At 35.8% G+C, this 15,622-nt stretch overlaps 1 protein-coding gene across 1 annotated transcript in view; it reads right to left on the reverse strand.

Moving 5' to 3' along the window:
• The window catches only part of LOC114292562 (eukaryotic translation initiation factor 3 subunit I-like), a 95,617-nt gene extending 82,294 nt beyond the window's left edge, over nt 1-13,323 (reverse strand). Inside the window, exons 1-3 of the mRNA XM_082900199.1 lie at nt 13,185-13,323; nt 3,684-3,803; nt 3,497-3,586 (exon numbers count right to left, since the gene is read on the reverse strand). Coding sequence (XP_082756325.1) covers nt 3,497-3,517 — 21 coding nt within the window. The 5' untranslated portion in view covers nt 3,518-3,586; nt 3,684-3,803; nt 13,185-13,323. The remainder of the gene's footprint in view (nt 1-3,496; nt 3,587-3,683; nt 3,804-13,184) is intronic.
• Nucleotides 13,324-15,622: the final 2,299 nt, after the last annotated feature.

Genomic DNA, 15,622 nt, shown 5'->3' on the forward strand with positions numbered 1-15,622 from the left:
CCTCAGTTTGAAGAAAGCCTTTAGCAACAAGTCTAGCTTTGTGTCTTGCAATAGAACCATCTGAGTTTCTCTTGAGCCTAAATACCCACTTGCAGCCAATAGCTTGTTTATCAGGAGGAAGAGGAACTAAAGACCAAGTACCTTGGTTTTGAAGAGCTTGATATTCATCTAACATAGCAGCTTGCCAAGCTGGAGACTGAGCAGCTGTGTTGATAATTCTGTGGCTCAGTAGAATCTGCAGATGCTGTAGAAGCAAGAAGACAAAGGGAAGAAGAAGAAGCAACATGAGTCTTACTCTTGGACCTAGTGATCATAGGATGAGGATGAGGATGAGAAGAAGAGATTGGAGGAAGATCAATGTAGAGAGATGAAATAGGCAATTGAGAAGAAGGAGGAGCAGACAGAAGTGATGAAGGGGCTACTGATGAAGGAGAAGCTGAAGGAGAAGCTGGTGTAGACAAAGAAGGAACAGCCGCAGAAGGAGGAAGAGTTGCTGCAGACAGAGTAGGTGCGGCTGTTGCAGATATAGAAGAAGCCTCTGCAGCCAGAGGAGATACGACTGCAGATTTAGGAGGAAGTGATGTCCAGAAAAAATTAATTAAAGAAGGAAGAGTAGGAACAGAGGAGGAGATAGATGAAGGACAGCTAGAGGAAGATTGTTTAAAAGGAAAAAGAGATTCATCAAACACAACATGTCTAGACACATAGATCTTCTGAGTAAGAGGGTCAAGACATCTATAGCCCTTAGTACATGGTTGATAGCCAAGAAAGATGCAGGGAATAGATTTTGGTTGGAGCTTATGAGAAGAATAAGGCTTTAACCAAGGATAACATCTACAACAAAAACTCTTAAGAACTGATAATCTGGTTTGTGATGAAAAAGAACTTCAAATGGTGTATGATTTTGCAACTTAAGAGTAGGTAATCTATTGATCAAGAAGACTGCAGTAGCAAGAGCATCAAACCAGTAAATCAATGGCATGGAAGAATGATGCATAAGAGTGATAGTGGTTTCAATTAAATGTCTGTGTTTTCTTTCTGCAACACCATTTTGAGCAGGTGTATGAGGACATGTTAATTGATGAACAATACCTTTTTGTTTAAGAAAGTTTTGAAAAGGAAGACTAAGGTATTCTCCCCCATTATCACTTCTTAAAATTTGAAGATGAGTAGTAAATTGAGTTTCAACAAAGGCCTTAAATTCCAGAAATTTTGAAAAAACTTCACTTTTATAATGAAGAGGAAAAATCCAAGTGAACTTACTACAATCATCAATGAAGAGAACATAGTATTTATAACCAGAATAAGAGGCTAAAAAGGGACCCCAAACATCTGTGTGAATAAGAGCTAAAGGCTTGTTAACAGTAGAATTAGACAAGAAAAAAGGTAATCTATGACTTTTTGCCACACAGCAGGATTCACACAGAGCAGAGTTATTATTGGAATTATGTACAGGAGATGAATGCATGAATCTATTGTGTGCTAAAACATGCTGAAATTTTTGAGAAGAAGGATGACCCAGCCGGAAATGCCAGTTGGATACAGCAGACTGCTTTGGACAGTTAGATGCAGCAGATTGCTTTGTACAGGAGAAGCAGGCTGGTGAAGAAGAAGATGCAGAAGATGATGAAGAAAGGGGATAGAGGCCATGAGCATAAGATCCTCTATGCAGCACTTTCTGAGTAGCCTTGTCCTGAATCAGAAAAGAATGAGAATCAAAAGTAACAGTACAATTGTTGTCCTTAGTTAGTTGATGAATGGAAAGTAAGTTGGAGGAGATAGAAGGAACATAAAGGAGATTGTGAAGTTGAAAAGGAAATGTAGGTGTGGGAAGAAGACCCTTACCAGTGTGAGTGATAGGTAGAGTGGAGCCATCACCGACAGCAACTTGATCTTGTCCAGAATAGGGATGATAAGATGAGAAATTAGCAAGATCATTAGTCATATGACTGGTTGCACCAGAGTCAAGAAACCAGTTTGAAGAGGATGAAGGTGTGGATGCTACAGATGAAGGTGAGGCAGAAGCAATATAGGCTGTGGGACTGGTTTGAATAAAGGAGGATTGATGTGGACTATTCTGTGAACTATTCTGAAAAGATGAATCCATTCTGTACCAGCAGTCTAGTGCAGTATGGTTTAGCTTTCCACAGATCTGACAAACCACAGCATTATTAGGATTAAAGTTGGGCCTACCTCTGTGATATTGACCACTACCTCTGAGAGGACTACCATGCTGTGAACTGCCTCGGAATCGACTACTACTCTCTGAACCTCTGGAACCTTCTGAACTTCTGAAAAATTCTGAACCTCTAGGAGAGGAACCTCGGCCTCGAAAAGAAACTCGATGACCTCCTCTGTTACCTCCTTTATAGTTTCCTCTTGTTACAGAATAGGCAAATGGAATTTCAGCTGTATGAGTCTGTTTCAGGGAAGACTCAATATGAATAGACTCTGAACACAGTAAGGAAGACAAATCTTCCATGGAAATAGGATCAGATCGAGCTCTAATTGTGGTCTTGAAAGCATTGTATTCATCTGGCAAACCATTAAGAACTAAGAGCACCAGATCCTCATCGTCAACTGGTGCTGAAGCTAGAGCAAGCTGACCTGAAATGGACTTGAATTGATTCAAGTAGTCTTCCATTGTTGAACCTTTTTTAACAATATGACTGAGTTTATTTTTCAACTGATGAATATGAGATCTCGAAAGAGATGTAAACCTTTTGGCAAGAACAGACCAGACTTCATTGCTAGTCTGACAATGAATAACAGACGTGTAGAGAGACGAAGACAATGTAGCTGTGATGCAACTCAACAGATGTGAATCAATAGTGATCCACTGTGTGTAATCTGGATTCAGAACTTCTTGATTGTTTGAATCAATCACAATAGAAGATGGACATATGATAGTACCATCAACAAATCCAAGAAGCTTTGTAGCTTTCAAGATGTTATGAATCTGACTCTTCCAGACAATATAATTGGTTGAATCAAGTTTCGTAGGCACAAAAGCATTCAGGTTTGAAATTAAGAGTGTAAGATTTGCAGGTAAAGAAGAACTTGAAGGTGTAGGGTTTGAAGAAGCCATAGCAATATCGCCAAAATATCTCAAAGGATTTCTGCTCGCAAGAGCTTAAGTGGCTCTGATACCATAAAGAGAATTTGACTCTTTTTATTCAATACAAGATAGAATTACAGAACTTGTATTTATAGAGAAACAACTATTTGTTAACTACAACTTCTAACCTCCTAACCTAACCATAACTGCAATCTAACTCTAGTTCTAACAAACTAACTATTAAACTAACAACCTGCAACCTCTAACTGAGCTGTACTACAAACTTATACAGCTGCTATCTTGTATCAACTATAAGCTGTTGCAGAGCTTTAGTGCTGCTGGTGCAGCTGTTGCAGAGTCAGCTTGAGCCTCCTCCTGAGCATTATGCTTAACAATTATGACCGTCACCCTTAAGACTAGTGCTTCATTAACACGTACATGATCAAGAAGTGGAGACATAGCAACTACATTAACTGGACGTTCCGTCACATAGGTCTTGATAAGTGTCAACGATCTGACGTCCCAAAGCTAACAAAGTCACGGAGAAAAACCAATAAGAAAAGGTTCAAAACAATGGAAGGTAGATTAAGTATTAAAAACTTTAAAGAGTTACAAGTTAGTATACCTTAGCAGATTTATCTAGGGAACCAGTGAGAAGATGTGAGCTATCTGCAGATTTTGTGAGTGATGTAATTGTCTTTTTGTGACCAGTTTCCTTGTCGGACACTTTAAGCAATTTTCCTGTCTGCCAGTTCGGAAAACAACGCACAACTTCAACTTCAGCCCAATTCACAAATAAACATTAATGAATAAAAACATAGTTGGGGAAAAAAATTGCCAAATGCCAAAACTAAATCTAAAGTACTGCTTCGAAACAACAGGAAAAACAAAGAACTAAGAAAAAAACTGCGTACAGAAAATTTGCAATGTTCAAAATGTTCTGTTTCCATAATTTATGTCCACGAAGGAAAACACAGGACATGTAGAATGCTCACCTCAGAATTCCAGATACGAATTACAGCATCTTCACCAGCACTTAGGATAGTTTTGTTCAGGGGTCCCCAGACAGCTCTATTTATTCTTCCCTGAGGGCCCTTGATTGTGAGCACAGGCTCACCAGTCTCTGCAAATGACAATCAATAATAATTTAACACGTTTTGCAAACCATTGCCTTGTTGAATAAAAGAGGCATTCGACCATAAGAAGCAATGAGCCATAAGCCAAAATTAGAAGTGAGTGTTCTGCTGCCCAAATATATCCTAATCAAACAGCCTGTGACTCTAGTCCATATCAATATCCCGTACGCTTGGGCCAAAACTTAAAACAGTAAAAAGTTGATAGTTACAAATCTGTGATAAAAAGAGGTCAAATCAAAATAAGACCACATAGTCTTTGTTGACCATCCCACCATCTGTAGAGTCGCTAAAATGAGAATGTTGAAAATGACGAGTGGTGTTGCATGAAAAGACAAAACAAAATATGAATGCCCTAAATGGAAATAAGAAGTGGCACCAATAGAAAATAAAATGCAGGAAAGTTGTTGGAGATGGTATCACCATCACACCAACTGACATGCATGTGATGTGAGAAGAGTAATCAAATTCATGGTGAGGGTGCTAAAAGAAATAGAGAAGGCCAAGAATATGGATGAAGCAGTGAGAATATGTACAATTGCATTAAACTTTGTAACTGACATGGCTTTTAGGGTACAGATATTGAGACCAACCCAAGTAATTGGGACAAAGGCTGCTTGTGTTGAGTAGAGTTCCAAGTCACCACCACATAATAATTGAGAGTAAACTTTGATGATGAGCTTTGCTTAGTTGAGTCACCATAATTCTGTAAATGTTCAAAACTTACTTTTTCATCGACACGAAACTTGGGAATTCATGTTAGCATAATTCTCAAATGACTTCAAAATCTTTAACTTCACCTGAACTTCTTATTAGTGAAACAACACCCAATGCAACTCTATTGACTCCTGAATTTCACAACCATTGGAAACCTTATTCAAATTACTTTCGTAATTCCCAGGTTTTTCTTCACTGAAAACAATAGAATTAAAAAGCGCCCACCTCATTTTCTAAAAATTAACAATTCTCTTGCTCATGAATATATTATTTTCAATTATTTCCCCACTCACCGATTTTAAATATATTCCAACTTAATTACCCAATATATATAAGCCCAAATAATTAATAACAAATCAAATTTTTTACTACTGCAAAAGGCACAGGCCACTGCTTTTTAGAATTAATTTCCACTCAAGTAAACATCTCTTCTACAAGCGGAGCTAAAACACTCAAAATCAAAAGTACTTGCATGCCTGTGAAAATTTCATCAACAATAAAGGAAAACAACACCGAAAGGATAATACAACAACGTACTTATGAATCCTCATATTCTGTAAAAAACTTAAGAAAACGATAATAATTGTCACAACACTAAGAAAGCATTGCTTCAATTTCCAGCTAGGTAACAGTGAGTGCACTTCTATAAACAAAAATATGATTAATGAGGGGATAAAACAAATGACAAGACAATCCATTGAGAAACATGCACTACGGGGAATCATAGCACCTATATCATTATGACCGTCACCCTTTTTTTTTTTTGATCGGCAAAAGAGAAACTTCATTGATGAAAGACAACCGAATTACATCAACAAAGAGGAGAAACCAACAAGAAGAAGCTCCAAGTTGGTGAAACTAAAAAAAACTGCAGAAACTTGGAGCATCAAAACAGCACCAAAAACCGAACAAGCTCAAACCAAAAACTGAGACCAGCAGCACAACTAAGAATCACCCTTGTACAACAACTTACAGCAGCACTAACTGAGACCACCAAAAAACTGAGACCAGCAGCACAAACTGAAACCACCAAAAACTGGATCTTCTGGCACAGCTTTCTTCACAATCTTTCCTATTCCTAGCCCCCTAATAATCACCCTTGTACAGCAACTAGTGCTTCATTAAAACTAGTGCTTCATTAATACATACATGATCAAGAAGTGGAGACATAGCAACTGCATTAACTGGACGTTCCGTCACATAGGTCTTGATAAGTGTCAAAGATCTGATGTCCCACAGCTAACAAAGTCAAAGATCTGATTTTCTCATTGATTTTTATATTTCTAAAGTAATTGATATAATTTGTCCACACTAACGTCCCACCCCTACCTGCAGCTTGATTTTTGCCTATTGGGATTGTCACATTATTAATAGTCTTGATTTTTGCATATTGAAATGATCATATTATTATTAGTCTTGATCAATTATGATTGATTAAACTAATTGAAGTGAATCAAATATCCTATTTAGTCGGGATCCATTTTTCCAAGAAGGTAAAAAGTTATTTAGTTGGGGATTCAATTTCTCAAGAAAGTGAACAAAATAGAATATTGGATCCACTTTAATTAAGTTGATCAATCATAATCAATTAAGAAAAAATTTAAATGTATAGGATTTGATTATAGCCTTTGCCTAAATTGTCTTGTCAAAGCCTGAGCTTGAATTTTATCGAAGAGTTCAATGGGTCGAGTTTGCCATTAATCCTTCTAAATTTTCGATTGAGTTTGGAGATACTACTAACTCAATTGAACAAGTCTCAATTAAAATCAGGTATAATAGATTCATTAATTAGTGACACGCTATTTACGCTCACAACATTATGATTTACCTTAATATGAATTAAGGAAAATAAATGCATTCCCACATGATAAAAGACACGACAAGTTTGTCACATTGTCGAGAAATTATTCAATGTTTCGGGAGTAATATTTCATGTCCTTTACTAAATAGTACATTTCAAATTGTCTCCTAAAATTCTAACACAAAAGTTATAAGTTTTATAATTTACGCTGATAGCTATTAATTTAGAGCATCACCTAAATTTGCTCCAAGAGAACTTAATAATTTGAAAAATTTTAGGAACACATAAATCGATGATAGAATTGGAAACAACTCTCTCAAATGCCAAGAATCCTATGCAAACTGTTTCATGTGGATGTTGTGCATATTTTGAGTAGTCTTCTAAATTGACTTGAGGTTTATTGGGATACTTTTGGTTTAAGAATTTTAAAAGTGTTCGCCTTCTTTGGCAATGGTCCCATTTGTTTGTTGATTATTCATCTCCTTCGGTGCAATATATTTTGGTTTAAGAATTGTAAAAGTGTTCACCTTCTTTGGCAATGGTTCTATTTGTTTGTGGATTATTCATCTCTTTCATTGCAATATATTTTGCTCGTTTTACTTTTAATAAACCTCATAACTGCCAACTGAAAGATTATACAACACAACTCAAAATTTGAAAATTAAAAAGAAAAAACACAATTGCCTATTCCTTTTATAAGCTGTTGTCAGTCCCAACTTTTTGTTTCTTTTATTGCATCTCCACAGTTCTACTGTTGTTAAATAATTTTTGGACTTTTTAATTATTATTTTATTTATATATGTTTATATACAAAACAAAGTGTTTGTGAATTATACTTGATAAAGAGATTAAAGACAATGTTAGTTTTGCTTGATACAATGTCCACCTCCAAAAATTTTGCTTCCTACAATGGTATGATTTTAAGGTTTCATTTATTTGGTTCTATTTTTGCCAAATTTAATTATTTGTTTTTAATTTTAAAGTTTTTCAGGCTTAAATCTACATGGAGGAATTAACTAGGAAGCTAGACATAACAGAACATGGCTTTGGTAGTAAGGATTTTGTTTTTTTGAAGATTTAAGTAATTTCTGTTTGGTTTTTGACTTTCAATCCACCTGCAGAAATCAGCTGGGTAGCTATGCAAAAAAAATAAAATAATAAGGGCTTTCAAATTATTCCTCTCATTCGATAATTCATTTTTGGCTACTTTTAAGGTAACATCCATTGCACTTCTTATTACCCAATTATTCAACTCTGCAAAATCTGTTATATTGCAAGCCAATGAACATATTAATAGGTTCTCAATATTTTCTATAACTAATTTGTTTGTTATTGAATTTCCTTGTATAGATATCAAAAGATGAGATTTTATAATTATGACATAAGTTCTCAAATTCTTGTATAATATTTACAAGTGAACAATTCTGCACCACAAAACTTAGATCAAGAGAATGTCATGCCCATGGGAAATGAGTTTTGGTTTCTCTGAGGTCCTCTATTAAAAGTAACATACATTTTATTGAATAAAATTTTTACCTTTTAAGTACTTTTCATCCTTACGAGTAAATAGAGTTGATTAATCAAAATTTTGATAGGTTTGATAAAGATGTTTGAAACAATTAGTTTTGGTTGCTTCAATATGAACCTCCCGTTTTGGTGGGTATTGTATGTAATTTATCTTTGTGTTTTCTTACCATGTGCACTAATTTTAATCTCTTTGACCTTACTAAAAAGGATGTATATCAGAACTGTAAGGTTTATTATATTTTTTCCCCAAACTGTTAAGGAGGTTAGTGTAATTTACCTTATGTTCTATTTATCTTCAATTTCATGATGCTTTTCTTCAATTTTGCTTATACAGATCTCGTCGTTGTTCATTATATGTGCTATAAGATGCTTTGGTTTGATCTTTTAATGAAGCTAAGTAGAGCTCCATTGCTAGAGGGTGGAGTTTAGCGACACAAAATAGTGATGTGTATTCTCTGAAACTTCTAGATTTTAATTTTTATGGATTTCTTATATAGTGAAACTTTTGGGTTTTGTGTGGAGAAAGAATCAATAGCTAAATTTTGTGATTTAGGAATTTCTGCAGCTTTTCTCCGCTTTTATGCCCCACACCTCTTCCCCCCGACTACCTGTATCTCACAAGTGAATCAAAAGTTCGATCTACATTGAATCTTCACCTGAATTGCACCATTGGCTTTCTAATGAATTTTGCATTGCTGTGTGGGTTTTGCTCAATTTTGAAGTACAATAAAAAAACTCTTATGGCATTACATAGTTGGTGATTAATGGGTTTTTGCTAAGCTGTTTTTGCGGTTAAATTAAAAATTTGACATGTGGTGTTTAGTTCGTTTGGGTATTGTGATTGTGGATTCCTATTTGGTTTAGTAATGAATTTTGCAATACTCTTATCATTTTTAAGAATTGTCAAGTATAATAAAGCCTTCTGTAACCTATGAAGCACAGACACTGTAACGCCCTCAAAATAATAACATTAAACCCAACAAATAAGACATGCATTGATATTCAAAAGTTCCACATTCTTTCATTTAACAGAGTTTCATTACAATAAGTATTACATGTTAACAACAAAAGCAAATGCCCTATGGGCTTACAGCTTTCCAAGTCAACACTTGGTTACAACAAAAGAGTACTAACTCATACACATTAAGCCCTTGGCTTGTATTTACATGTAATACATCAAAAAGTAAAACGACTACATTATGTCCGCCTCTAGCCTCCCAAGCTATGTCCTTAGAGGTGGCATGCTTCCTGTACCTGAAAATGATATTCCCATATAGGGTGAGCCACAGCCCAGTAGAAATACACTAAACCAACCATGAACAATGACTAAAATATTAGCAATTGATAGATGGCCAATACAGATACAATCACATAAATCACATATTTATGTCATACGACTTATGAGTCCAAGTTTCCTTTCATTTTCTCTTTTTCAACGGATAGGCATATAAGCACTACCCACATTCTCAACAGATATGTATAACAACAATATCCACAGATAAGCATATAAGCTATATCCACATTCTACAACAGATATGTATAACCACAATATCCACAGATAAGCATAAAAGCTATATCCACACATCACAAAGATAAGCATATAAGCTCTATCTTCACTTCTTTAGACAAGCATATGAGCTGTATCTACGGAGTTCATCCCCTATCTTCTCCCAACACTATCCGGTTTAGAGGTACATCCCCTATCTTCCCCTAAACCGCGGAGTACATCCCCCATCTCCTCCTCTACACATAACGTATACAAACACAATGGTTCTATATACAATCACTCAATACATATAGTTAATGTATTCTATCAACCGTCAAGTTCCATGACACACTTCATTGATTAGTTTCAGTTTGCCTAATCATCATGCATTGTCTACAACAATCACGACTATCCTTCACCGATAGCCCAAAGCAGTTATTTCTAAACAGAAAATAAATGCACAATGGATATTCAATCAACATTTCATTTCCTCATTCCTCACAATTAATTATCCCAATTAATTAAACAATGTAATTAGGTCAATTCCCATAATTAACATTTCAACCCTTAGGTCCCATTTTCATCAATGATTTAACATTTATTCCATTTCTCTATTCTAAACATGCATCTAGGTTTATTATGAATAAAACCCCAACTTTTGTAAAATTACACAAAAGCCCCAAACTTTCACAAAATTACCAAACCAACCCCAACATCTCAAAATACCAAAATTCAAAGACAAAATCCATAGAGAGGAGTAGGATATCCCTACCTCGAAGTTTGAGCCAAAAAGGAGATGAAGACTCGAAGATCAACGTGCTCCAAATCTAAACTTTTCAGATTAAATCAAAGCTCTCAACGCCCTCTATCTTTTTAACAAAAGCCCTAGGCTAGATTCACACTCTAGGGAGATCAATTCTTAGAGAGAATATAAGTGTAGAGAGAGAGGGTCGCGGATCTAGGGTTTGATCAAAAAAAGAAAGTGAAAAAGTGATGTTCAAAACGCTACTGTCCGCTGATATAAAACACGCTCACTCGAGCGAAGCCTTTGTCGCTCGAGCGACCAGACACAGAAAACTCTCGCTCGAGCCAAGAAGCTCTCGCTTGAGCCAAAAACTCAGAAGTGCGCTCGAGCGAAAGAACGCTCGCTCGAGCCAACAACTCAAACCCTCAGGTCTGCAACCAGAAGCACGCTCGAGCGACAGACCTCTCGCTCGAGCGAAGAACAAACCAGACCGCTCGAGCCAAGAAAAGCTCGCTCGAGCCAAGAAATACAACTCTCAGGTCCAAAACCAGACGCCATCGCTTGCTCGAGCGAAGCCACTCTGGCTCGATCCACCAGACACAAACTCAACTCTCGCTCGAGCGAAGGGCCAAAAATCTGGGCAGCAACACTAGGCTCCCAAACACAACCAACCTGAAACAAACCTGCCCAACACATCCTATAACTTAATATACCAGTTAAGAGGATGCAAACAAGATAATAAACAACTACCAACATCCACGGACACATGTCCGGATCACTGTATAACAAGGGTAAACCCGGGATCGCTATAGACACGTCCCTGAGGCTTGCGTATGAGTGTCGGACACGAACACGCGTTGGACACGCTGTGGACACGTGTCCGACACTCCCCTGCGTGTCCCCCTTTTTTTCAGAATTTTTTAGAGTCGGACACGAGGTTGGACACGCGAGGACACGATTCAGACACGCAGGTGGGTGGATCGAAGAGGCCCTAGAACTGTTGGAGAGGAGAAAGAGAGAGAGCCAGAGCCAGAGCCAGAGCCAGAGAGAGAGAGGGAGATAAGTCGAGGGAAGAGAGAGGCAGATTGAGGACAGAGAGAACAAACCCTAACCTGTTCTTCTGCTCTCTTCTGCTTCTCTATTCTTCTGCCATCGTCTTCGTCTTCCTCTGTCTTCGTCTTCGCTTCGTCTTCCTCTATTTTCGTCTTCCTCTGTCTTCGTCTTCTGTCTTCTATCTTCTATCTTCCTTCGTCTCTCCTTCTGTCTCCTTCTCTTTCTTATCTTCTCTGTCTGATTTCATTTACCCTCTCTCCACTCCACCCATTTCTTTTTATTCTCTCTTTTTTTTTTATTTTCTTTTGTTTTATTATTTATATCCATGTTTTTATTCAAATTTATAAAATAAATTATTTTTATTTTAAAAAAAAATCAATTTTTATTAAAAAAAATTAGGTAATATATTTATTAATTTTATTATTATTGTAATTTTATAAGAATTAATATTTTTTAAAAATTTTAGATATAAAATAAATAAATAAAATTATATATATTAAACGTGTCCCCAACGTGTCCCCAACGTGTCGTGTCCCCTATTTTTTTAAAATTTGTGTATTTATATATCTGTGTCGTGTCCCGTGTCCGTGTCCGTGCATCATAGTCTGTAACATTCTATGATTGGAGATTAATGGGTTCAATTACGCTTTTGTCTTTATGATTAATACGCTTTTGTCTTTATGTGGGTGTTGCTCAATTTTGAAGTACAATAAAAAACTTTTATGGCATTACATAGTTGGTGATTAATGGGTTTTTGCTACACTGTTTTTACGATTAAATTAAAAATTTGACATGTAGTGTTCAGTTCTTTTGGGTATTGTGTTTGTGGATTCCTATTTGGTTTAGTAATGAATTTTGCAATACTCTTATCATTTTTTAAAAATTGTCAAGTATAATAAAGCCTTCTGTAACATTCTATGATCGGAGATTAATGGGTTCAATTACGCTTTTGTCTTTGTGATTAATACGCTTTGTAGTCAGTTGATTGTTTATGATTAATACGCTTTGTAGTCAATTGATTTTATGAATTTTGCAGGATTGTGCCAGTATTTTGAGAGAATTCAGGATATATTATATGTATATAGATTTATTTGCATCTTTGATGATACTTATCCATTTCTCATGGTAATAATGTTTTGTTTTAACTCTTCTAAAAGTTGCCAATGTATGGTCAGATAAATCTTGCTGCCTTTCCTCTACCTATGTATTTCAAACCAAGGTAAAAAATACAATTAATTCCAAGAAGCAATGGCATTTTGTGTTCACCAAACATGTTTATGATGTTCTATGGAAGGAATTTGTGGTGGTGTTAACAATGCAGGACCTGGACAAGCATTTAGAAAATTCTCATTTATTCATTCAAAGACAAATTCTTTATTAAAAATGTATTGTACCAAACACAAATATTATAAAATATCGATTAATGGGCACTAGCTAACGTGCTTTGCACGCGGCCATCTCACTAGTAAACATTGATGAATAAAAACATTGTTGGGGAAAAAAATGCCAAATGCCAAAACTAAATCTAAAGTACTGCTTCAAAACAACTGGAAAAGCAAAGAACTAAGAAAAAAACTGCATATAGAAAATTTGCAATGTTCAAAATGTTCTGTTTCCATAATTTATGTCCACGAAGGAAAACACAGGACATGCAGAATGCTCACCTCAGAATCCCAGATATGAACTACAGCATCTTCACCAGCACTTATGATAGTTTTGTTCAGGGGTCCCCAGACAGCTCTATTTATTCTTCCCTGAGGACCCTTGATTGTGAGCAGAGACTCACCAGTCTCTGCAAATGACAATCAATAATAAGTTAACACGTTTTGCAAACCATTGCCTTGTTGAATAAAAGAGGCATTTGACCGTAAGAAGCAACGAGCCATAAGCCAATATTAGAAGTCAGTGTTCTGCTGCCCAAATATATCCTAATCAAACAGCCTGTGACTCTAGTCCATATCAATATCCCGTAGGCTTGGGCCAAAACTTAAAACGGTAAAAAGTTGATAGTTACAAATCTGTGATAAAAAGGTCAAATCAATATAAGCCCACAGTCTTTGTCGACCATCCCACCATCTGTAGAGTCGCTAAAATGAGAATGTTGAAAATGACGAGTGGTGTTGCATGAAAAGACAAAACAAAATATGAATGCACTAAATGGAAATAAGAAGTGGCACCAATAGAAAATAAAATGCAGGAAAGTTGTTGGAGATGGTATCACCATCACACCAACTGACATGCATGTGATGTGAGAGGAGTAATCAAATTCATGATGAGGGTGCTAAAAGAAATAGAGAAAGGGCAATAATATGTATGAAGCAGTGAGAATATGTACAATTGCATTAAACGTAATAAATGACATGGCTTTTAGGGTACAGATATTGAGACCAACCCAAGTAATTGGGACAAAGGCTGCTTGTGTTGAGTAAGGTTCCAAGTCACTACCACATAATAATTGAGAGTAAACTTTGATGATGAGCTTTGCTTAGTTGAGTCACTATAATTCTGTAAATGTTCAAAACCTACTTTTTCACCGGCACAAAGCTTGTGAATTCATGCTAGCATAATTCTCAAATGACTTCAAAATCTTTAACTTCACCTGAACTTCTTATTAGTGAAACAACACCCAATGCAACTCTATTGACTCCTGAATTTCACAACCATTGGAAACCTTATTCAAATTACTTTCGTAATTCCCAGGTTTTTTTTTGACTGAAAACAATAGAATTAAAAAACGCCCTCCTCATTTTCTAAAAATTAACAATTCTCTTGCTCATGAATATATTATTTTCAATTATTTCCCCACTCACCAATTTCAAATATATTCCAACTTACTTACCCAAAAAATATATATATTCCAAACCCGAATAATTAATAACAAATCAATTTTTTTACTACTGCAAAAGGCACAGGCCATTGCTTTTTAAAATTAATTTCCACTCAAGTAAACATCTCTTCTACAAGTGGAGCTAAGAGACTCAAAATCAAAACTACTTGCATGCCTGTGAAAATTTCATCAACAATAAAGGAAAACAATACCAAAAGGAAAATAATTAAGATAACCAAATGCAATAAATGTAACTCGAAAAACCGTACATCTTTTTTTACAATATGTTCAAGAAAGCCTTCATTGCCTCCTACTCTTACAATAATAAATTTACTAACGAGGTCCATCTATAGCATTTGATGAAATTTGTGACCCACTTTTAGAAGATTCATTTCGTTTCAAGCATTTTCTTTTTTCCTTTAGTGGTACTTGCCCAACATTTTTTCTTGAATCTTTTTATATATTTTAATTTAATTTTCAAAAATATAATGCATCTCATATAAACCAACTATAAAAAAGTCTTGTAGAGATCTTAAGTTCAAACTTTACAAAGAAGGTCCAAATTAGAATCAACTCAAATCCCATTTGTTAAATCACATCAAATTAAATCAGAAAACTATAAACGAGAGAAAAGTTTATAAGAAAAAATTCCGTTCACTGGGATCACTGGCAATGCGTTTGACGTGAATAGCATAAGGTAATCCCATAAAGGGGTCAGTAGTGATCACCGCAAGCTAATCACCAATGGCAAAATCTATGGCTCTGGCTGGAGAATCAAAATTGAAAGTAAAAAGCTGTGCCCGTCTGAACATTCCACAGCTTCGCAGACTGATCAGTACTTCCAGTAATGAGCAGCATAGAATCCCCTAATAAACCAAATGCATAATACCCAAGTTTCATTTGAGTCATATAAACAAACAACACACACTAGCATCAGATATCAACAAAAGATGTTTAAAATCTATCACGTAAACAAATATAGAGAGAAGGAGAGAGAGATATGAGGCAACCAGCACAGAATCTCACATCCAAAAAAAATTATATTTCTTTCACACGTATAGACAAACATCCAACATCTGGGTCTCATGAACCAATAAAAAGACCCTTACGAGAGTATCATATATAGAGAAAGATGAGATGAGTAGCATAAACCCATGTTTCCAGCAGGCTTATAAGCAAATAACTTATTAACAATGGTAATGCAGATTTTGCACAGATGGTAAAGAGATTGAAAGTAAGAATTGCGTTATGGGTTAAGTCAAATGTTAAGGGGGT

This window comes from Camellia sinensis, chromosome 12 (genome assembly GCF_055761805.1).
Source record: "Camellia sinensis isolate YWXY chromosome 12, ASM5576180v1, whole genome shotgun sequence".
Classification (NCBI taxonomy): domain Eukaryota; kingdom Viridiplantae; phylum Streptophyta; class Magnoliopsida; order Ericales; family Theaceae; genus Camellia; species Camellia sinensis.